Source organism: Fundulus heteroclitus, unplaced genomic scaffold (genome assembly GCF_011125445.2).
Source record: "Fundulus heteroclitus isolate FHET01 unplaced genomic scaffold, MU-UCD_Fhet_4.1 scaffold_94, whole genome shotgun sequence".
NCBI classification, from domain to species: domain Eukaryota; kingdom Metazoa; phylum Chordata; class Actinopteri; order Cyprinodontiformes; family Fundulidae; genus Fundulus; species Fundulus heteroclitus.
In genome coordinates this window covers 793,336-816,119 of record NW_023397406.1, presented here as the reverse complement: position 1 = coordinate 816,119, position 22,784 = coordinate 793,336, and the positions used below count along the sequence as shown (strand labels likewise).

Sequence of the window (22,784 nt, the reverse complement as noted above, 5' to 3'; positions counted from 1 at the left end):
CTATGATCAGTAAAATGAAAAAAAAATGTCATATTAAAATCTCAAAATTAATACAACATGCATGTGTATGATGAGTGTGTGTGTGTGTGTGTGTGTGTGTGTGTGTGTGTAGCTTTTAACCCGATCTGTAGATCACGCTTTATTTTAGTCAGTCTGGTTGTTCATATATATTAAAATTGAGATTGTTGACAAGGTAAGGTAAAAAAAAAGTCATAAAAGACAAGAATATGCTGGTGTGCAACTTTTAATGGGATTTTATTAGAACTACAGGTTATGAATAGTGATAGTTGAGGGGGGGTCTACAGTACACAGCAGGCAGAGGGATTTCAGCAGAATCCAAAGCTTCACTCCTCATCAAACCCTTTCTGTTGCAGCGCCGAAATTTGGAGAGAGAGGAAAAGAGAAACAGCCATTTAGTATTCAGATTAGCGTGGCATGAGCACAGTAAAGCAATTTATACTCTTACATATTAATGTACTGCAATGTCCGTAGCACATGGGGGTAATTGTGCTAAAAACCGCATGCTCCCTACCTTTGGGCCAGTGTCGCGGCTTTTAACCCGCAGCTTGTTGACTTGAGACTCAGCGATGTCAGCTCTCTCTTCAGCCTCGTCCAGCTCATGCTGCAGCTTCCGGAACTTAGAAAGATGAACATTAGCCTGTTCCTCCTGATTAGAGAGAAATGAAAACAGAGAAAACATGAATATTCATTCAATTCATCGAATTTGCATAGATGCTTTTAACATGTTCCCACTTACAGCCTCCTCAGCAGATCTTTTGTAAGCTTTGACTTTCAGCTGCAGTTTGTCCACCAAGTCTTGCAGACGGGCAATGTTTTTTCGATCCTCCTCAGTCTGTAGAAGACGAGAAACAATGTAACAAATGTAATAACAGTTCAATTTCCACATTTATAAAAACTGACTACAGATTTCAACAAACCTGATAGGTAAGCTCTTTGATGCGGCGCTCGTATTTACGGACACCCTTCACAGCTTCACTGCTTTTCTTCTGCTCCATTTCCACTTCGTTCTCTAGTTCCCGTACCTTAACAAGAACATTTTGCATGGATGTCTTCCTAGTTTTTGTCTATTTGCAAATCAGTACATATATCTTCTGCACAGATGTGTAAAACAGATGTGAAAGGAGGGCTCACCCTGGCTTCAAGCTTCTGGACCTGCTTCTTGCCTCCCTTCAGGGCGATCTGTTCAGCCTCATCCAGACGGTGCTGCAGATCTTTGATGGTTTGCTCCATGTTCTTCTTCATGCGCTCCAGGTGGGCGCTGGTGTCCTGCTCTTTCTTCAGCTCCTCTGCCATCATGGCAGCATCAGTGATGGCCTTCTTGGCCTTCTCTTCAGCGTTCCTGCATTCCTGCACGGCCTCCTCCACTTCAGTCTGAAGCTGGACTGAATCCCCCTCCAGCTTCTTCTTCTGGTTTATCAGGCTGGTGTTCTACACGATTTTAAAAGGAGACATCTGAGATTGTGAGAAGAGGTGCGTTATTTCTTATGTGAGCTATTGTTGCCTTTTAGATGTAGACTTACCTGAGAGTGCAGTAGCTGCACCCTCTCGCTGACATCCAGCAGCTCTTGCTCAGCAAGTTTGCGGCTTCGTTCGGTTTGCTCCAAAGCAGCCCTCAGTTCCTCCAGCTCAGCCTGAAGCAGGTTGTTACGTCTCTCAACGATGGCCATGTTCTCTTTAAAATCATCATTAGCTCGAACAGCCTCGTCCAGTTGAATTTGGCAATCCTTCACACAATGGCATCAACCATGTTAATAGGCAGTTTTAAAAGTGTGTTTCATTTTTTTTTTCTGTTTTACTTTACCTTAAGATGTGCATGAACAGACTTAAGTTGTTTCTGGGACTCCGCAGCCTGCCTGTTGGCTTGGCTAAGCTGGATCTCCATCTCGTTGAGGTCTCCCTCCATCTTCTTTTTCAGACGCAGGGCTTCGTTCCTGCTGCGACACTCGGCCTCAAGAGAACTCTGCAGGGTATCGATTGTCCTCTGCAGGTTCCTCTTGCACTGCTCCATCTCCTCGTCTTTCTCAGCCAGTTTACGCTCCATTTCAGCCTTAATCTGGTTAAACTCTAGCTGGACTCTAAGTATCTTGCCTTCCTCATGTTCAAGAGAACCCTGTGGGACAAATTAGGTCTTTGTTGAAACTCCTGTCTTTTAAAGCGTTCTGAAATTTGAGTTTTGGTTGAAGTCTTGTATGAACCAAAGTTGGTTATAGCCTTACCTCTGCTTCCTCTAGGGCAGACTGAATCTCCCCCTTTTCCTGCTCCAGCTGTTTACGAGCTTTTTCCAACTCATGAAGGGTTTTCCCACCTTCTCCAAGTTGCTCGGTGAGGTCGGAAATTTCCTCTGTGAACAAAAGTCCTTGCATTCAGTTTTGCTTTGCCTATTTGACATCTGTGGGTTCACTTTCAGTGATGTATTTATTACCTTGGAGGTTCTTATTCTCCCTCTTCATGGTCTCCAGATGTTCAAGTGCTTCTTCATAGGAGTTTTTCAGTTTGAAGAGCTCAGTGCTCAGAGATCTGGCTTCTTTCTGAGAGCTCTCCAGCTCGCACTGAGACTCTTCGTACTTTTGCTTCCACTCAGACAAGACCTGGACGTTGACATACAGATTGGGATGTTAAATCTCATTTACGAAGTTGAGCTTTCTTCTATTCATTTTCACAATAAAGACATTGATAAACATATGATTATGTATATATCTGGAGTTCATCATCAGCCCAACCCCAAATCTGACATACCTGGTCCATACTCAAGGACCCAACCTCCCATCCTGATCCCACCCCCAACAGCCCACGAGCCCATTCACCCGGAGATGGGGCCAACACAATCCAAACGGGCCAGCCAACCAGAGCCCACCCCATGAACCCTGCAGGAGCTGCCCCCTCTCCCCCACACTCTCTTCCTGTGGAGAGTAGAATTGCCATTCCCAGCCAACCCTCTGTTAAATAAACAATCATACCCTATCATGCAATGCTCCATTAACCAGATGTGTAATTTAGCTACTGTTAAGCGTTGGCACTTGCAGCTGATGTTCCTGTAATGGACTGGAAGTGTGGACAAGGTCAACCTCTCTTCATGAAGGCTACCAAGGCAGAGCCATGTGTCTGAACCAGGCTAAGAGGGTAAATGTCATGAAATGGAGGGTGCCGACATGAGTATTTCAGTATGTATACAGTCAGAATTCATTTGTTTCCTCGTCAGCATTCTTATGAATGTGGTTATTCTTTTTCGTTTTGGGTAGACAAAGCATGTTTGTTGTGCGCTTTTTTAAAGAAAGCGTCCGACAAACCTTGTCAAAGTTCCTTTGCTTCTTGTCCAGAGCGGCAGCAACAGCATTAGACCTCTCCACATCCACCATGAGATCTTCGATCTCATTCTGCAGCCTGTGTTTGGTCTTCTCCAGAGAGGAGCACTTAGCATTCACTGCTTCAACAGCCTCCTCAGCCTCCTGCAGACGCTGAGCCAGCTTCTTCCTGTATTATGAAAGGCTTGGTTTGATATCCGCTGCTGCAAGCTTTGCAGAGTCACTCAGATTCAAATGTGCTTTGCTCACTTAGCTTCCTCCAGTTCCTCGGTCCTCTGGATGGCATCAGTTTCATACTTGGTTCTCCACTGAGCCACCTCCGTGTTGGCCTTGGACATGCCGCGCTGCAGTTCAGCCTTGGCCTCCTGCTCCTCCTCATACTGCTCCCTGAGGAGGTCACAGTCATGGCGAGCAGACTGCACAGCATGGGCTAATGCATTCTTGGCCTGAGGTCAAGATGATAGAGTAGTTATGGCCTAACTTGGTAAACATAAAACATCATTCATTCTATGGTATGATACACAGAGGTTTTCCCACCTTTATCTCCTCTTCTAGTTGTCTTTTTAGGTCCTCAAGTTGTTGATTGTAGGAGTTTTTTCCTCTGGTGAGCTGAGAAATGAGGGATTCTTTCTCCTCCATTTGTCTTGAAAGTTCATCTGTAGATGAAAACCTTTTGAGGTTGAAATGCTTCCACATAGTAACGTTTTATTTTCTGTGTGAAAATAGGACTAACCATTCTCAGCTTGAAGCTTGGCTTTCTGGGTTGTGAAGTCATTGAGGGATCTTTGGTATTCATCACATTTGGTTCTGTATTCATTCGTCTGATCCTCTAAAGTCCTGCAAGTTTTCTCCAGAATAGTCTTAAAAGAAATGAGGCATAGTTGCCAGACTGTTTATATCTGCTCTCTTTTTTTGTTGATATTCATTATTCTATACATACCTTTGACTTGGCAATCTGCTCCAAATTGGAGACAACATCATCAAGCTCCAGTTTGAGCTCACTCTTCTCCTTCTCCAGCTTCTGCTTGACTCTCTGCAGGTTGTCGATCTGCTCTCCCAGGTCAGCAACAGTGTCGGCTTGTTTCTTCCTGAGTGTGGCAGTGGTGGCTTCGTGCTGCAGGGTGGACTCTTCCAGATCTCTGCGGAGTTTCTGGAACTCGGCCTCCCTCTTCTTGTTCATCTCGATCTGGACGGCCGTGGCTCCTCCAGCCTCCTCCAGCCTCTCACTGATCTCCTCCAGCTCTCTGGCCAAGTCCGCTCTCTGCTTCTCCACCTTGGCTCGAGCAGCTCGCTCTGCTTCAAGCTCTTCCTCCAGCTCCTCAACACGGGCCTTATGCCAGAGCAATTGAAGACTTTTTATGCATCTGTTCTTTGTGAACTTGTGTGAAACTTTGATAATGATTTTACCTGCAGCTCTTTCAACTTCTTCTGGAGTTGGGCGATTATGGCCAGCTCATCTTCCAGTTTGCTGTTCAGCTGGTTGATCTCAAAGTCTTTCCTGCAGCATTTCTCTTGTTAGTTTTAGGTTAAATTATCTTTCTTAACCATGCTCATTAAATAGTGTTATAATAGCTTAGTACTTTTTCAGGCGCTCCTCCAGCTGTTGCTTGTCATTTTCTAGATCCATGATGGACTCCTGGGCCAACTTTAAGTCTCCCTCCAGCTTCCTCTTTGCCCTCTCAAGATCCATCCTAATCTTCTTCTCTTGCTCAAGTGACCCTTCAAGCTGAAAATGAAGAAATATTACCACTATAACTGTTTGGTATTTTCAACAAAGGTTAGAACATTGTTTGCTGACTGTATTTGGATAAAATTTTATACTAAAAGTCTCACATCATCCACTTGCTGCTCCAGCTTTATCTTGGCCTTGGTCAGAGTGTTGACTTTGTCCTCCTCACTCTGCAGGTCATCCAGGGTTTGTTGATGAGCTTCCTGTAAAGCTTTCTTTTCCTTGGTCAGCTTGGCAATGATTTCGTCCAAAGCAGCCATTTCCTCTGTCAGGTTCTTCACCTGTTAAATTCGGCAAGCAAAAGATTAAAGTTTCTATGTGTCTGAGGCAGTAGATGTGCTTTGGATGGACGGACGGATTGGACGGACGGACGGATCTCCAACATCAGCAGACATTCTTATTATATTTGATGCTGGACCGTCAGAAGGTTTAAGAGTACAAATTTAAGAATTTTACTCTTGTTTTGCACAGATTTAAAATATCAAAACCTCACAAACCTTGTTCTCAGTAGCGTGTTTCTCTTTCTCCACTTTGGCCAAAGTCAGCTCCAAGTCATCGATATCCTTCTTTAGCTCAGAGCACTCGTCTTCCAGCTTCCTCTTCTTAGCTGTCAGTTCAGCGTTAATTTCCTCCTCATCCTCCAGTCTCTCAGTCAGCTCTTTGGCTTTGGCTTCCATTTGGATTTTGTTTTTGATCAGCCCCTCACATCTCTCCTCTGCGTCACATAGATTATCTTGTTCCTGCCAAACGTGCTTTATTAGTATATTTTTCTTTTCAGTTACATTTTTAGAGAACATGCAGAAATTAGGTTTTTTTTACAGCTTGGACTTGGAGCTGCAGGTCGTTCTTCTCTTGGAGAAGGGAGACCATTTTCTCCTCTAGCTCTTTCCTGCGAGCTTCAGATTTTGCATACGCCTCCTTCAGCTTCAGGAACTCCTCCTTCATGTTGGCCATCTCCTTTTCTGCCTCAGCTGATTTCAGCAGAGGTTTGATCTTGAAGAACAGCTTCATCCAGGGCCAATTCTTGACCCCCATGAAGGCACGGATGTTCCACTGGATCACAAGTAGTGCATCTCTATAAAGAAACAGGTTTTCAAAGTGTGTTTTTTTTATGTATGACCACAACAGCTGTGTAAAGTGTGTGGAACATTGTCAGCAGTGCGAAACAAACCTGCGTTCCACCATCTTCTGATACTCAAGGCGAGACAAGAGACCACGAGACCTGGCTTGAATGCCAGTAATGATTTTGGAGAGACGCTCATCTCTCATCTCCTCGAGCAGACCCAGCAGTCCAGCCTTGAAGAACACCTAACAACAACGTTTAAATGTAAAGATGTAATAAAATTTGCCTGTCCTTATCATTGTTTACATATTTTGTTTCATTGCATCTCAAGAATCCGCTTTGGTACCTTAGTGTGTCCAAACTTGTACTGGTTATGGTCGATATCAAGAGATCCAAGAAGTTTTTCGGCTCCCTTCCTGCTGTCAATGAACTGTCCCTCGGGGATGGCAGCAGGATTCAGGATACGATATCTGGAAAATCATATTTATCTTAGTTGGACATTGTAGCCTAAACTCACAATCTCTGGACCTACCAAGGTAATACCTCTGCTTGAAGTCTCCATAGAGGATCCTGTTAGGGAAGCCTTTCCTACAGATCCTGATGCCTTCCAGCACACCGTTACAGCGCAGCTGGTGCATCACCAGAGGGTTCTCCATGGCCCCAGGAGTCTTGGTCTCGTTGGGGATGATGCAGCGCACAAAGTGAGGGTGGGTGGACCTCAGGTTGGTCATCAGCTTATTCAGGTTTTCCTGATATATGGTGAGGTAAAAATGCAGAATTTTGATTTTTACAGTACAAATATACAGGACATAAAGAAACATGTGAACATACTGTACCCTATGGAGAGCTGACACAGTCTGAAATGATGATCCTTTTTTCTTCTTCTCTTTTTTAACTTCACCGCCTTCAGACACTGGTTTAACGTAAATTGTGTTTTGTTAGTATGTCGCATTAATATACTTCTGCCATGCTCATTGATGTCCTGTACAAACAAAACATTCATGCTGTAATACCTGAATCAGATCCTGCGTAATTTGCAAAGAGAATACCAAGCAGCTTAAGGTTGGACTTCTGGTATAACCCAACAACGGTCTCATTCAGAGGGTCCTTGTTCTTCACCAGCCAGTTGTTGATGTTATAATCAACAGTTCCAGCATAGTGAACCAGGGCAAAATGAGCCTCTGGTTTTCCTTTAACAATCCTGGGCTTCTGGAAGTTGGCAGATTTCCCCAGGTGGTTGTCATAAAGCTTGGCTTTAAATGTAGCATCAGAGGCTTTGGGAAACATACACTCCTCTTCAAGGATGGACATGATACCCATGGGCTGTGTAGAACATAAATACCAAAGTCAATATTTTACCCAGATAAATGTAATAATACACAATGGTTCTGACTGAAAATGTACAATTTAAATTACCTTTTCAATCAAGTCAATGCAGGCCTGCAGATCCATACCAAAGTCAATGAAAGTCCATTCAATCCCCTCTTTCTTGTACTCTTCCTGCTCCAGCACAAACATGTGGTGGTTGAAAAACTGTTGCAGTTTCTCATTGGTGAAGTTGATGCAAAGCTGCTCGAAGGTGTTGAACTGGAAACACATTGAGAGAAATTAAACATGAACTCTTAACATAAAGAATCTCAGCAAGGATGCGTTGTCTCCTATCTAAACTCACATCAAAGATCTCAAAGCCAGCGATGTCCAGCACTCCGATGAAGTACTGGCGTGGCTGCTTCGTCTCAAGTGATTGGTTGATTCTTATGACCATCCACAGGAACATCCTCTCATAGACAGCTTTGGACAGCGCTCCAATCGCATAGTTCACCTGTAAAACGGGCAATCAGTCAGATTTGGGAGAGAAAATTTGGGTTTACATTGGAGCTTTTTGACCTCTGTGGACATACAATTTAAAGAGTTTTATAAGTGGAGCTATTATATCACAAACACACAGGTTGGCCTCTTCTTTTACCTGGTTAACATTTTGCCCCTTGGTGACCCACTCGTTCCCTACTTTGACTCTTGGGTGACACAGACCTTTGATGAGGTCAGCAGAGTTCAGGCCCATCAGATAAGCTGCTTTGTCAGCATCTAAAACAAATGCACCAATAGTGTTGCTGAATAAAGTTCAAGTGTCTAAATGCTGGCAAGTTTCAGAGGTCCTTTCCTACCTTCAGTGCCATCAGCCTCTGCTTGCTCCTCGCGGGGCCTCATCTTAAATTTCATGTTGCCGTAGTGCATGATGGCACCAGTGAGCTTGTACACAGAGTTTTTTTCCTCCTGAGTAAAGCCCAACACATCAAAGGCACTCTGAAGAAAAGCACAGAGAAACATCTCTGTAAACCCATTATGCAACGGCTTTAAGATTTCTATTTAACTGAGTTTCAATGTCTTAAATTGATTTAACACAAAGACCAACAAAAATGTACATCAGTCGCCAGGAGTTCCTCTGCGTCATCTATGGAAGCCACTTGAGTTTCCCCTTGAGAGATGAATGAATAGTCGTAGGGATTGTTTGAAACCAGCATCATCTCTGGAGGGTGTAAAACAAGAAAGATCAAGATTACATCTCGCAGAAAGAAAAATTTTAACACGTTTTTTTGCTAAAGAGCTACTGCTCTGCACTAACCCAGGAGTTCAGGTTTCTTGTTGGAAAGAATCTGGTAGAAGATGTGATAATCTCGCTCAGCCTTGAGCTGGAAGATCACACGAGACTTCTCCAGAAGGTCTGAGGAGGACGAGAGAGAGAGGAATGAGACCCTCGGAAATCACTGGAGCAAAATCCAAAAGGGTGTTTGTACTCACATGTTTCAATATCAGCAGACGCTAATTTTCCTCTGGTATCAAAATGAATTCGGATGAATTTACCCTGAAAGGATATAGTTTGAATTGATAAAACTGTAAAAACTGCTCCTGTTACAGTCTAGGCATGGGCCCATCACCACCACCACTTTTAGCTACACACTGCCTGGTAGACTCTCCTTCATGTTTCCATTTCGTACAAGAAAACAAAAATGTGGCTGTTTGGATGTATTTAACAAAAATCAAGGACAGCCGCTGTTTGGAAATGTCAGAACCGCATCTCAACAATCTATTACCATTATTACTGCACACTACTCTTTAAAACTACATTTACCAAGCTATGAGAAACATGTCTGGTTTCCAGTCAAGTGCATTCCCTATGTCTCCACATTGTCGGTAACCTGACTCTCGCCAAATGGATGTAGTTCCTTCAAGCTCCACACGGCTCCACACATGTGCGGAGCTCTGCGGAACGAAATCCATCTACCCGAGAGTCAGGTTAGATCGTCAGACCTTGTGATATAATGTTACTGTAGGTCAGTGACATTCAGCCCCACTGAAATAGCGGGGCTATGAGATGCAGAGACCCACTAGAGGCCTCGCTAGGGGGACCATGAAGGTATTGCAAGGGGCACGAGAACAGCCTTGCCTTTTTTTGTCCAGAAAATGTAGGCCATGTAAATAATTCTAAATGTAGCAACAGCACCCCCTGCTGTTAGGTCTGTACCTGCAGTCAGAAGTGTGATGAATACTAGTAATTGACTCCTGAAAAAGCACAAAACTTAATGTAACTGAAGTTTATCTGATAATTAGCTAGTTAGCTAGTTAAAAGTTGACTTATGTTGGTGAAGATTCTCAGTCATCCATGATGACTCATGATCAATCCAAAAAAGGTTAAAAAAAAAAATAAAACAAGTGGACTTCGGTTCTGAAGCTGAAGACGTTTCGCTTCCCATCCAGGAAGCTTCCTGATTTCAAAATGTCTGGAGTAGTATGGAGTTCCAAGCTTTATAGACCTGCTGACGAGGCCTCATTAGAGCTTAGATTCGCAGGTAAATTCACCTGGAACTGATCGCCCCAACAACAGAGAGTCATTAAGCTCATTGTTTGCCTGGCTCACAGGAGGAATGTTGTGGTCACATGGATGAAAGTGTGAATTGGGGTAAAACCTGGCAGGGTGGACGCAACAAACATTTGAGAACCGCTGCTGTAGGCAATGTTTATTTGTGCAGGAGGGAAAAGAATTGTTTCTTATCCATTTTAAATACAATCAATTGGACCATGCTATACATTTTTGTTTAAATGAATCATGCAAATACTGAGTCGGTCATTTTTACTCAAAGCTATTGCTCCATGAGAAAACCATACCTGCTCACACTTATTACTGAGTGTGAAACTAAAAGAACTAAAAGAAGTTTTAAAAAAATCAAGTGGTCACTCACAAATCTGGAGGAGTTGTCATTCCTGATGGTCTTGGCATTACCAAAGGCCTCCAGAGCCGGGTTAGCCTGAATAATTTGATCCTCCAGGGTACCCTGTCAAACAAGCACATCATTTCTGCTGAAAGATCCTCCAAGAAGCTCCAACAGCTTCTAGTTGAAGTGACATCAAATTCAAGAAAAATGCCTCAGTTTTAAAGTTTGAAACATTTCCTCAGCCATGGTATACTGCTTTGTCTAAGAAATCACACAGTTTATATTATTTTTCCTCCTGCTGGTCACATACCTTGTCTTTTGCGTTGGGGTCTTTCTTAACACCCCCAGCTGCAATACTTGCAAAATACTGGATGACTCTTTTGGTGTTCACAGTCTTTCCTGCACCAGATTCTCCACTGCAGGAGCAGAGTTACAGATCAAAACAAAGCCATTCCTAGATGCAGAGTCCGATTTTGGTTTTAGAGTATATTGCACAATATCTGGCTTTCAGATAGAAAGGATTTTACATACGTGATTAGAATGGACTGGTTTTCACGGTCTGTCAAAAGTTTTTTGAAAAAAAAATTTGTCAGTGAGTGAAATAAAACTCATTCAGTGTGCTTTCCGCAGGATTTGATCTGTACCTGCCAGCATGTACTGGTAGCCATTATCAGAGATGGAGAAGATGTGAGGAGGAGCTTCACTCCTCTTCTTTCCTCTGTAGGCAACGACCACCTCCTGGTTGTAGACCGGCAGCCACTTGTAGGGGTTGACGGTCACACAGAACAGCCCGGAGTAGGTCTGAGAGAAGATGGAACATTACACATTTTCAGCTTAGCTTTAGTCTTTGGGAAGACTTTAACCCTCCAGAGCCATGCGCTAAACAAGGTTTCTTGTTTGTTTTCCAACAGTCTACTCACATAGATCATCCATGCCGCGTAACGCTCTTTGAGGTTAAACAGCACGGCTGGCTCGTGGAGGAAGGTCAGCATGGCCATGTCCTCGATCTTGTCAAACTTGGGAGGGTTCTGTTGCAGGACGTCCGTCTCTTTGACAGTAACCGTCTGGAACAACAAAACTTCAATGCGTTGGTCGTTTGTTTTCATTCACTGGCTTGAAAATGTTTTCACGCCACTTGACCTTTTTCACATTTTGTCACATTAAACACTTCGGTGTCTTTTACTGGGACTTAAGGTGATAGAACAACACAAATCGGTGCACATCCGTAAAGTGAACATTTTCTTAGCAATAATGATCAGAAAATGTTACATGTATTTGTATGAAGCCCCACAATTAAACATTGCGTATAACCAACTTTTTCTGCGTAATGGTCAGTTGGAGAACGCTTACATCTCTAGCAGCTGTGCACATCTAGAAACAACTTCTTTGCCCATATCTACCTTTGCTAAAAAAAAACTCAAGTTCTGTCGGACTCCTCTTACAGCACTGTCCACTCTTTCATAAAAGCCAGGATTTTTAAGTGCACATCTAACAGTTGTCCAGGTTTAATGGAGGGACTACGTATGCAGGTCCCACATTTCAAACTGTGTAAAAATAAAAAAAAGTAAAACCATGTAAACATTGTTTTTTTTTCCCACTTCACAGTTATATAGTACTTTGTGTTGCTCTGTTACATAAGGTCCCAATAAAAACTTGTTTTGTTTTTGGTATTAGAAAAATAAATACTTTTAGGCACTAAGCATAAAAACGTTCCTATGTAATGCTAGCTGTACTTTAGGAATGTCAGATGGCACGAGACTTAGACTCATTTAAATATCCACCTCTATTTGATGGGCTTTCACTTAAAGACTGACCTTTTTTTCTATCACACAGCCAGACGAAAACAGTCACACACTAAGGTGTACACATAATGGCTTCTCTCCACTGCCCCAAAGGGAAATAACTCATTAAACTGACTCACAGCTGGGTTTATTAGTAATCACCCGATCCCAGTAAAACTCATTCTATCTGCATTGATATACCTGAAGCGTGGTGTTATAAAGCACATGTTATTTAGGAATCTTATGCATCATAATCTAAGGTGCTCACCTTCCCATTTTGAGTCTCCACGGTGACCTTTCCTCCCTCCCGACTGACGACGGTTCCCTTCACAAACTCCTCGACCGGGTCTGGGACGAAGCATTCCTTCTTGATGTCGAAGAGACGCGTGGAGGCCTCCATGCGCTCCTTGTCCGACTTCCTCAGGTACGGGGCAGCCGCACCGAACACAGACATCTCTGCATCCCCCATGGCTGCAGTACTGTGAACCCAAACGGATGACTGACACTTACTTATTAAGCAACGCGTTTTCACTCTTCCGCATTTATTTGGTAGCGTAGTCGTTTTTACATCCTTGTATAAAGGATTCATTGAAAATGCAACACATTGAAAAGATATAGATACAATATGCATGTTAAAGGGTCATTTACCAGTAGGTTCAGCTCAGATGAAAGATGAGCTCAGTCTTCCGTGTGAAAATCACTCACACACCTGCAGCAGGTAGAAAAGTATTTGAATATCTAGGCATGCCTTACAAAATATCTGAAATTAATATAATGATGCATATAATGAAATTGTTCTATCATTGTATGCATGTGATTGCTTAAAATGCAAGTTTCAACTGGTCAGCTAGATCAATGTAAGCGGTGGTGAATTATAAAAGATGAAAATGAGCATAAAACAGCAGCGGTTGTTCATACTTACAGAGGTCAGACGAAGATGAAGCATCTGCTAAACCTGCAGGGGGAACCAGGAATCAAATATATAACCCCAGATAACCTGCCTTACAAGGCCAAGGGCACCACCCTGGCCTGATAACACCATTCACACTCACACACACTCGGCGTTATCATCAGCTGCACAGTTCAACACATACCACCATGCCCACACACAACCGTGGACATCCTGAGGTAATCATCATTTTTATCACTTGTGTAAGAGCTCAGTTTGGCTCTGCAGAGGTCTGGCTGCCCTCTCCGCCTGTCCGGGCCTACCTACCCTGTCCAAATAACTGGATTTTTCAGGGAACAGATCCAAGAAGATTCTGCCGCATAACTCCATGTCTCACCGCAGCATAGCAGCGCTATCTGTGGTTCCACTGAACTGTTGCCTGTCACCTCCTGCGCTATATACTTTATCCAAGGAGGGACCGCTCGCAAACAGAAACAAGGTTCCATTTGTTGCATCCAGGAGGTGCGGGGAAGGAGACATGAGAGGCTAATATTTATTTCAGATAATCATCTTTATTGGATGGATTATTTCTACCGATTGGTTGGTGGGCAACTGTGAAAGATTAGGTCTGAGTAAAGCAAGATTTTGCAACAAAAAGATAGATACGCACTACTTGAAGATAAGATCTAATACCTTGCTAAAGTAACCGTCATCCTTGTAGTTTTTTATATTTTGTCAGACTTAAATATACCTTATTGAGATTTATTTGGGATGTGAAAGACAAATATACAGTCTTGACTTGTGAAAAAGAAAATAAAACCATCAGTTTGCTTTCCTTTATCTTAAATGTGGGGTTTTCATGCTTGTTGTTTTCAGACTTGTGTGCAGAAAATGAAAAAAGAGCAAAAGTAAAATTTTCTTCTGTCTCCAGCAGGGGACCTCGGACTGACACAGGAAGGGGTAGATAGGTCTGTTAACCAGGAGTTTAGGAACAGAGCTGAAGTTAGTTTTCCTACGGATGGTAAGGTCTGGTCTCCGAGAAGAGGCCGTGTGTTTTCAGCTGAGGATGGCAGAGTGTGGGGTGATGACTCCATGTGAGGTTTTGTTGCCAGGTTTGTAACCCAGTGTCCTTGTCCAACGGAGAAGGGCCCACAGGCAGGCTGAAGGGGAACCTGATAGGAGGAGGAACATTAGAGTTGAGGAGGTAAGTGTGTCAACCTGGAAGCCTTGCAGGAAGCAGGTTTAGGAATCCAGGAGAGAAGATCAGCGGAAGATGAGATTATCCAGCAATCTGAGGCAAAGAGAAACAGGTAAGAGCACGTGAGATGATAAACACCACTGATTACAATGTGGTGAGTGGAAACAAACTGGGGGTCTTCTTGGAGCTCCTTTTTTACTGCCTTAAGATTACGTTTGATGAGGAATGCTGCAGCTGCCAGCCATGAGCTGCAGCTGAGAGAGAGCCTTACAGCTTCACAAACACACATGCACCTGCACACAGGATATGTAATCAGCCCCTTTTACTGTGATAGCAGGAAGTGAAATCAAGTGCAACCAATTGAGAGGATGTCCAATTACTGAAAAGTAACAGTATTGAACAAACAGCATCATGACAATCAGGGAACATGCTAATATTGAAGTTGGGTTTGACAGCAGGGTTAGGTCATAAAACCATTTTCCAGGTATTGAACATCTCACAGATCAATGTTCAAATCAGTACCTGCAAATGGAGGGAATATGGCACGACTGCTAACCTATACTGAGACATGGTCATCCATCTAACCTGACAGGCCAGGCAAGGAGAGCTTTAGATAAGCACCCATGATGTGCATAGTGACTTTGCAGGAGCTGCAGAGATCCACAGCTCAGGTGGAAGAATGTACCAGCTGGACAGCTATTAGTTGTGCACTCTACATGTTTGGCCTTTATAACACAGTGGCATTATGATGGTAATATGTCTTTTGCAGTTTGACACAAGTCATGTAGCGGACAAAGCAAACGTGTGGAAGAAGGTGCTCTGATCATGTGAGATCAAATGAAACGTTTTGAGTTGCGTGCACAATGCTGTGTGTGTTAGGAAACTAACTGCACATGAGCCTCTTCTTAACCATTAAATCTGGTGCTGACAACAACGAGCTGTGCGGCTGTCAGAGTGCTGGTTCGAGTGGACGGGAAAAAGGGAGTTAAATGCAGGGCAGTCCTGGAAGAAAACCTGTTAGAGGCTGCAAACAAACTTGAGACTAGGACTGAAGTTCATATTCTAATAGGACTACCAAAGCTCTGATATTAAACATGCAGCCAGAGAAACAACATTGTGGCTTAGATGGACGCATCATCCAGTCATTGTTCCTTCTTCTAACCTTTTATTTTGCTGTCATGCAATAAGTCATGTTGATCTGTAACACACAATTCAAATAAAATACATCAAGGTTGTAGCTGTCATGACACAAAATGTGAAAATGATTAATTGGATACTGTTGCAAGGCCTTTTTTCATCCATCTTCAGATCTCCTTACCACTAATCTTGTCCTCAACAAAAGGAGCTGTGATAAAACAGACGATTGATGTGGCTCCAAGTTTCCTACTTTGTAATTTCTTCCTTCCACACAACACAGTTTCTATCATAATTAAAGGTAAAGTGGGGAGGAGGGCCAACATGAAGGTTTGCCTAGTGGGGATGAATACGAAATATTCAGGGGAGATCAGTAATGTGTAAGCTGTTGTGGTCAGAATACCATGTCTGTGATAAAATCCACAGTTCCCAGTGGTGAAAGCTGTCAAGTGGAAGAAGAAGGATTAGATTATCTAAAATCCCGGTGTGTCTGACGATCCTGCCAGGAGGAGGACAGGACACTTCAAACCCCTCTTGAACAGGTTTCTAGAGGTCAAACAAGACACATCCCTTAAATACTCTGTGGATCAAAACATAAACCCTTCTGAAACATTACAGCTAAATGCAAAGATGTGCTGCTGTTCCTACTCATACATTTCCACACCAGCAATCTTAACTCAAAACATCTTTGTGCTCTAGTGAAACTCCTCTCAGCCATCATTGCTTACTTACCCCATGTTTACTCGACGTTATTTTACCTGCTGAATTTATTGTTTACACATACTGCTGCTATAACTGGCTGCTGAAATGTCATGTTTTTGCCTCTTAAAATGAAAAATCTCACCTAAAGGAAAATGATATAACATGCACAGTTTTGTCTTAAAGGAGATAGCTACAAGTTTAACTCCTCCCTGACAGTAGGTGGCGCAATCCCGCTCCCCCACCCTCGTTCAAACTGTTTCCTAGGTCCTGAGGTGGGCAGAGAAGAGAAATGTCAAGCAAGCAGTCTTTTGTGGTATATTAATTGTCATAAGCCTTTCAGTATCTCTATGTAATTATGCATTATTCACTGCATCTTCTTGTAAATCATGTTTAGATCACTAGGATGGGTTAAATGTAGCGTTATCACGGAGCTACTACAATCTGGCAACTTCTGAGCTCCGTCTCACGTGACTTCAATCTACTATTCCTATTAGTGCAGAATGCTTTCGTCGAGATTGCCATCATAACCAGAAGAAAATATTTACATTTTTAGGACCCGTCAAAATTTATGTTTATAAACTTTTTTTTTTTTTATCAAATTAATACTTTTATTCTGCACCACTCTAGACATTCTGTGGATGTATTGTTTTTGAAAAATGAATCACTTTGATGTAAAAGTTGCAGCTATGACCTTTAAGTTGTTTCAATTAGCAGAAAGACTTAAATGAATAAAAAAGAACAAACCAGCAAATTTGGAAATATACAATGTAACAAGATCTTGCCAAATTAAAATGCGATGATATTTCTCATTATAAATTGTAAAAGGCTTGTACTTGTATAGAGCTTTATCATGTCCGACGACCCCAAATCGCTTTACACTACAGTCAGTCATTCATGTACACATTCACACCCTGACGGTGGCGAGCTTTGTTAGTAGCCCCAGCTGTCCTGGGGCAGACTGACAGAAACAATAATAGTGAAAGTCTGACTTGCAAAATGCTATTCAGTTGCTGTCATCTTTTGAATTTGTATGCAGAAATTTCTCTAAGCTTTTATTATAAGCCACTAAGGTGAGAATATCCGCCTGTACAGCTGAAAGTTACACTTTACAAAAAGACACAAAACCTGTTTTGATTCTATTTGTCTGACATTTTAATAAACCTAAACTTGTCCTGCCTTAGGTCAGTAAGGATTACCAAAATTATTTATTTTCCAAAATGTCACAAGAGGGAAAAACCTGTTTTGACCATTGTTATAGCCGTTTTCTGAGTCAGAATACCTGCATTTTTTAATACTTGGTATAATTGCCTTTTAAATTGTATGACTTGGGTCAACTGTTTTGAGTTTCCATCCACAAGCTTCTCACATTCCTCCTGACAGAACTGGCCTCACTCAGTTATGTTTGGAGGCCGCCTTCCTCACACCCACCTTTTCAGCCCTGCCTGCAAATTTAAGGACTGAGATCAGGGATTTGGTTGTGGCCTTTCAAAAACAATAATACTTCTGTCCTTCATCCATTACTTTTTTTTACTAATTTGTTGCTATACTTTGGGTAATTTTCCATTTTGAAGCCACGTGTCCAAGCTTCAAATCCCCGCCTGTCTAGGGATGTTGCTTCAACATTTCCACACAATATTCCTTCCTCATGATGTCACCTATTTTGTGAGGAACATCAGTCTTTCCTGGAACCAAACATCCTCACAGGATGACTCTGCCACTCTTATGCATCACAGTCAATCGTGGAGGTGTTCCCAGACTTGCAAGCTTTCCTGCTTTTATCTCCAAATGTTCACAGTGGTCTTTATGACCAAATGTTTTCACTTTATCGGACTACAGGGCATGCTTGCAAATGTTAAGGTCTTTGTCAGGATTTTGTGTCTCGAGGACAAAATTAATATGGCATCCTGGAGCTGGCTGACTACATCGAAGTTGGTATCTGATTTATAGTTTCCTTGTGGCACTTCAGTAAAGGACTGCACTTTGTTTCAAGAATCGGGGTACAATTTGATCATTTCTATGTTAAAATTGTGAAATTCCTAGAGGTCCAGCCTTACCTGTATTCTTTTAAATACATTTGAGATTGAGGAAACCTTTATTTTTTGTGCGGAAAAAAATAAACAAATGCATGCTGTCCAAGTTGGAATCGGCAGGACAAAGACTTGGACATTAGAATGCATTTTGCCCAGTAGTGGTATTGCAATGGATTTCAAGAAAATCATTAATACTTCCATCTATGATGCTCAACATGGACAAACAGTTTAGAGCTGGATGATAACACCAGTGCCATCACGGACTGCATAATGGACTACATAAACTTCCACCTTGAGAAAACCTTTCCCTCTAGGGACGTATGGTGCTTCTCAAACAACAAGCCCTGATATTAAATCCCTGATATTAAAGCTCTCCTAAAAGAGAAGAAGAGAACCTTGAAAAGAAGGAGTAAGGTGGAGCTGGGGATGCTGTATCTATTGAGTTTTCAACAACAAAAAAAGTCAAATGTCATTCATACTCATTAAGCCACTAATAACCTGTATTAAAAAATTATAAAAATCCATATTTAATCATAAAATATCCTAACATATTCTCAGATCACCAGAACTGTTGATGGAGAGCTATTTAAAAGAATTCAGCAATATTAATGAAAGAGTAAAGAGTAATTAAATATTATTTAAAAAATAATAATTTTGTTCTTTTGACATTAATCTGTGTATTTTGAATATTTTCTTCTTCATGGTCAATACTTCATCACCTCTTGTATTTTGACATGTTGAAACTCAAATGGCAGCTGAACGTCAGTCTGGCCGCCGTCTGCAAGATCAACCCACAACCTTTTCTGCTCTTTCAGTGATTGAAATCATTTTAAAGCTTTTTACATTACTACACTCTAAAAAAAACCTCAGCCATTGCACTGGAAGTTTTCTGACCTTTGTATTTTATGTCACTTAAATATTTGTAAAACTTCCAACCTCTGCAGACTGAATGTAGTAAAACTGAATGTAGTAATAAATGTGTGGCAACACTTTAAATAAACACTCAGGTGTAAATTATGATACTGTCCCAGGTCTCCAGGATGAGCCAGATACTTTGCTTTTCCTCATGTGAGGGGTTTCTATTTGGTTATTGTTGTTATCTTTCCATCGTTTAAAACATGTATATAGTTGGCACAAACTAAGGTTGAATGGCTGCCTCTGCACCTGTTAGAAAACAGTGACACCTGTCACATATTTCTGGACTGTTTGGTTGGTGTAATTTAAAGTCCTGACTGCATTCTTTTGCTCTCTTAAAGTCTCACCACCCAAACCCGCACCTGTGTCAAAATAAGAAAAGCCTTTATTCTGTTGTGTTCAAACTATTGTTCTGCTTGAAGGCCTTTTGGGGAAACGATGAGGTTGATTTACAGTTAAAACCAGATATTTACATACAATGTAAATTATTACTCGCAGTTTCACATTAAAATAAAAGAAAAATTTATTTAGGTCAGCCAAGGCTACCAAAACTGCTTCTTTTCACTAAATCCCATGATACTAAAAATAAAACTTGATTTTTCTTCAAATGTAGAAGTTTGCATATACTGCTTTGGTGTTAAACTGGTAAAGCCCATATGATGATGTCATGGCTTTGTAAGTTTCCACACTTGAGTAAAATGGAGGCTGTATGGTGGATGAACACGTCACACGTACTGCTTACTTCAGTGACATCATGGAAAGATAAAAAGAGATGAGGCTCAACATGGGCGACGGTTGTGGACTTCTATGGGGCTTTTTCACCCAGACAAAAATTTAGTGTGTCCATTTTTATAGATTTTTCTTTCAGGGGGAAATCAACTCTATTCATCCACCTTTGCATCTCTCTGTGGTTTCATTGATAAATACCAATCAAAAAGTGCTAAAAACACCATGTGACTTTGAATAAATTATAAACAAAGCATGTAAATGCCCAGCTATCAAGCTGGGTTCCATGTCTGAGAGATAAATGTGTGTCTGGTGAAACATTTCCAAGTCAGCCTTTTGAGGAGGTTGTCTGAAGCTGTAAGGTTCAGTCAAACCTGCGAACCCAAGAACCTGATCCCCACTGTGAAGTACTGTGCAGCATGCTGTTATGTGGGGGGTTTCAGCTCTGGGGGAGCAGCGTTGAAAAGGTGTGTGAGCGAGACGGCCTACAGTCCTGAATCAGAACTGCATTTAAAACCTTACAGCTTGGGTCTAAGGCCCATTCCTCCTGACAGAACGGCTGTAACTATCAAATACTAAGAAATGTATGTACATTTTAGAAAATCTTGGCATTTAAATCTGTCTGTCTATATAATCTACTGTCACTTCATGCTAATTGGCTTTCCAATTACAGGGTACGTTGTTGGTTGCTCCTGTAAGTCAGTACTTCTGCCGATCTCACCCTTGCCTGGCTTTAGGCCTGTGGTGGGAGGTCAAGCATTAATTAGTAGGCATCCCATCTGCAGCCACTTTAGTGACAGAATTATAATTAGCTGCTGAGTGTCACCTAATGGCACACTAAAAGACAACTGAGACAGATGGACAAACATGAGAGAATAATCTGAGAGCGATGAAAGTTTAAACCTGTCTGCAGCCAGATTCTTCCTACAGGCTCATCAGCGGTTTGAGAGTGCTTGTTTCAAACAGCCACACGTGGCCTCTGGATGGTAACAACTTCAGAGATTTGATCCCTCTAAAACCACTGCCTAATGACCTTTAATGACATTTTTGTTCTGTTTGTAACCCAATGCAGAACCTCCAAGTAGACAAGGATCTGCACCTGAATGCAGAAAGAGATATCCATCAGGTTGATTAAAGATTCATAGAAATCGGATGATTCACAAATGACTCAACATCAAGTCGCCTTTCATGGCACTAGATGCATCGGTTTATGGTTTCCTGCTGGAATGTGCCTCATCTTTAAGCTTTTGCGAACGCCCCAGTTCTACTGAGAGATTGTGTGTTTGTATTGCACGACTCAGGGCACATGCAGTCAGTACAGCCAAGGGAAAGGTAACTATTTTACGTACTATTATGGGGTAGTTATTAAGTCATTTGTGAGGTTCCCACTTTATTAATACTGTGCTGTTGCAGATATTAATAGAGGTTTCCTTCGTTATCTTGCCTGACCTGAGTGCCCTCTGCTGCAGAGTACAGCGGCTGTGTTAGTGCATGTTTGCTGGCCAAGCTATCAGAGGCATTTTCCATCTGACAGCAGCTGAGGAGATAAAAGTACATTTTTACCACAACTGACTAAAGCCAGGCTTGTGAGACACCATCATGGAGGGGAAAAGTACCCTCCGGTGACTTTACAATGACCCTTATTTGTGTTTAGTCTGACAGTCGTTCCCTCTTTACTCATTATGTTTGATAGACATATTGGTTTCAGTTATGTCTCTGTCTTAGGCTTTGACTAGGCCATTGTAACACATGGGCATGCTTTCCATTGTAGGTCACACAGTATGTTTAGGGTTGTTGTTCTGCTGGAAGTAGGCCCTCTGCCCCACACTTAAGTGCTTTGCAGCAATGTATGTAGGTCCATCCATCTTCCCATAAACTCTGGAGCAGACTCCCTGCCCCCGCTGAAGAAAGGCATCCCCACAGCCTGAGTTTGCCATCAACATGTTTCACAGTTGGTATGGGATGTTGAGGTTTACGTGCAGCATTAGTCTCTCGCCATACACGATGTTTTTCACATGGGCCAGAAAGTTAGAGAGTAAATGATATCTGGTCTCGTCTGACTAGAGCACCTTTATCCACAGGTTTGTGGTGTCTTCTGCATTGGTAATAACTAATAAAATACATTTAGTTTTTTGGTTGTAACATGACAAAATGATTGTGGAATATTTTTGCACGGCACTGTGTTGAGCTTCCTGCATTAATCACCCTGCAGTCACTGACATTACTCAGCTACTCAAAAGCACTGTTAGCCTGACAGGCCAGTAGCTGTTTGGGCTGTCAGGCTGAGTACAATGGAGGATTAGAGGTTCTATTTTACCTCTGGCAGCCTGGAGGCCACACACAAACAGGCCCCTTCAATGACCTGTCCAAAGAGAGCCAGAAACAGAGGTCGATGTGGAGCACTTCCTGTTTCATTTTAATAGCAATTAACCTTTCTTTCTCTTAGTCTGGCCTTTTTTCTCTCTCTGTTTTTGCCGTATTTCTGCAGAAATATTTGTCTCTGGAGTTATTTGTTTATATCCTCAGGAAGAATCAACCGCCTGACTGTTTGTTGATGATTATTTCATTCTTCTCACCTTTTCCTAAAGGATAATAGCTGTTCACCTCGAGTCTGGTTTTTGGTGAAGAGCATTTTTTTTTGGCTACTTTCCACTGTTTTCTGGAACAGGTTTGGCTTTCTCCCAATGATGTATGTTTTTAGCCTTTATTTGATAGATATTCTAATACAAATTATGCTGCAGTTTTAAATTACTTCATTTAAAATAAAAACCATCATTCCAAAGTCAATTGTCACTGGAATAGAATGATTTAATAATAAAAAAAAAATTATCATTCCAAACTTATTTTTTTACTGAAACAAAAAACATCTCTCTCACGAAGAGCGCAAGGAGAGGGGAGGCTCTCTCTGCTGCAGACTCGGAGGATATTAAACACTCGAGTGTTTATGAAAGCTTTCCCACTCCTTCCTTAATCTTTCGCATCATCTCTCCTTTTTTTATATTCACCTTTCTTCTCTCTCTCTCTCTCTCTCTCTCTCTCTCTCTCTCTCAAACCTACCCCTACTTGGTCAGACATAAGGAGTT

General features: G+C 42.0%; 1 protein-coding gene across 1 annotated transcript; it reads right to left on the bottom strand.

Moving 5' to 3' along the window:
• Nucleotides 1-226: 226 nt before the first annotated feature.
• On the bottom strand, nt 227-13,048 carry LOC105940298 (myosin-7). Its single transcript, XM_021308722.2, has 39 exons — nt 13,030-13,048; nt 12,756-12,816; nt 12,376-12,586; nt 11,247-11,390; nt 10,971-11,127; nt 10,858-10,885; nt 10,637-10,742; nt 10,354-10,446; nt 8,915-8,978; nt 8,739-8,837; nt 8,539-8,642; nt 8,281-8,419; nt 8,082-8,200; nt 7,788-7,937; nt 7,532-7,702; nt 7,129-7,438; nt 6,952-7,028; nt 6,659-6,864; nt 6,462-6,585; nt 6,224-6,360; nt 5,872-6,127; nt 5,550-5,792; nt 5,157-5,333; nt 4,904-5,049; nt 4,731-4,821; nt 4,264-4,653; nt 4,057-4,183; nt 3,861-3,979; nt 3,573-3,769; nt 3,309-3,492; nt 2,444-2,609; nt 2,238-2,362; nt 1,823-2,131; nt 1,542-1,745; nt 1,153-1,449; nt 939-1,043; nt 758-853; nt 533-667; nt 227-365 (listed from the first exon to the last, which is right to left on the bottom strand). Exons 3-39 carry the CDS (start codon nt 12,574-12,576, stop codon nt 345-347), a joined length of 5,817 nt encoding a protein of 1,938 aa, XP_021164397.2. The 5' UTR covers nt 12,577-12,586; nt 12,756-12,816; nt 13,030-13,048; the 3' UTR covers nt 227-344.
• Between the last annotated feature and the right edge of the window lie 9,736 nt (nt 13,049-22,784).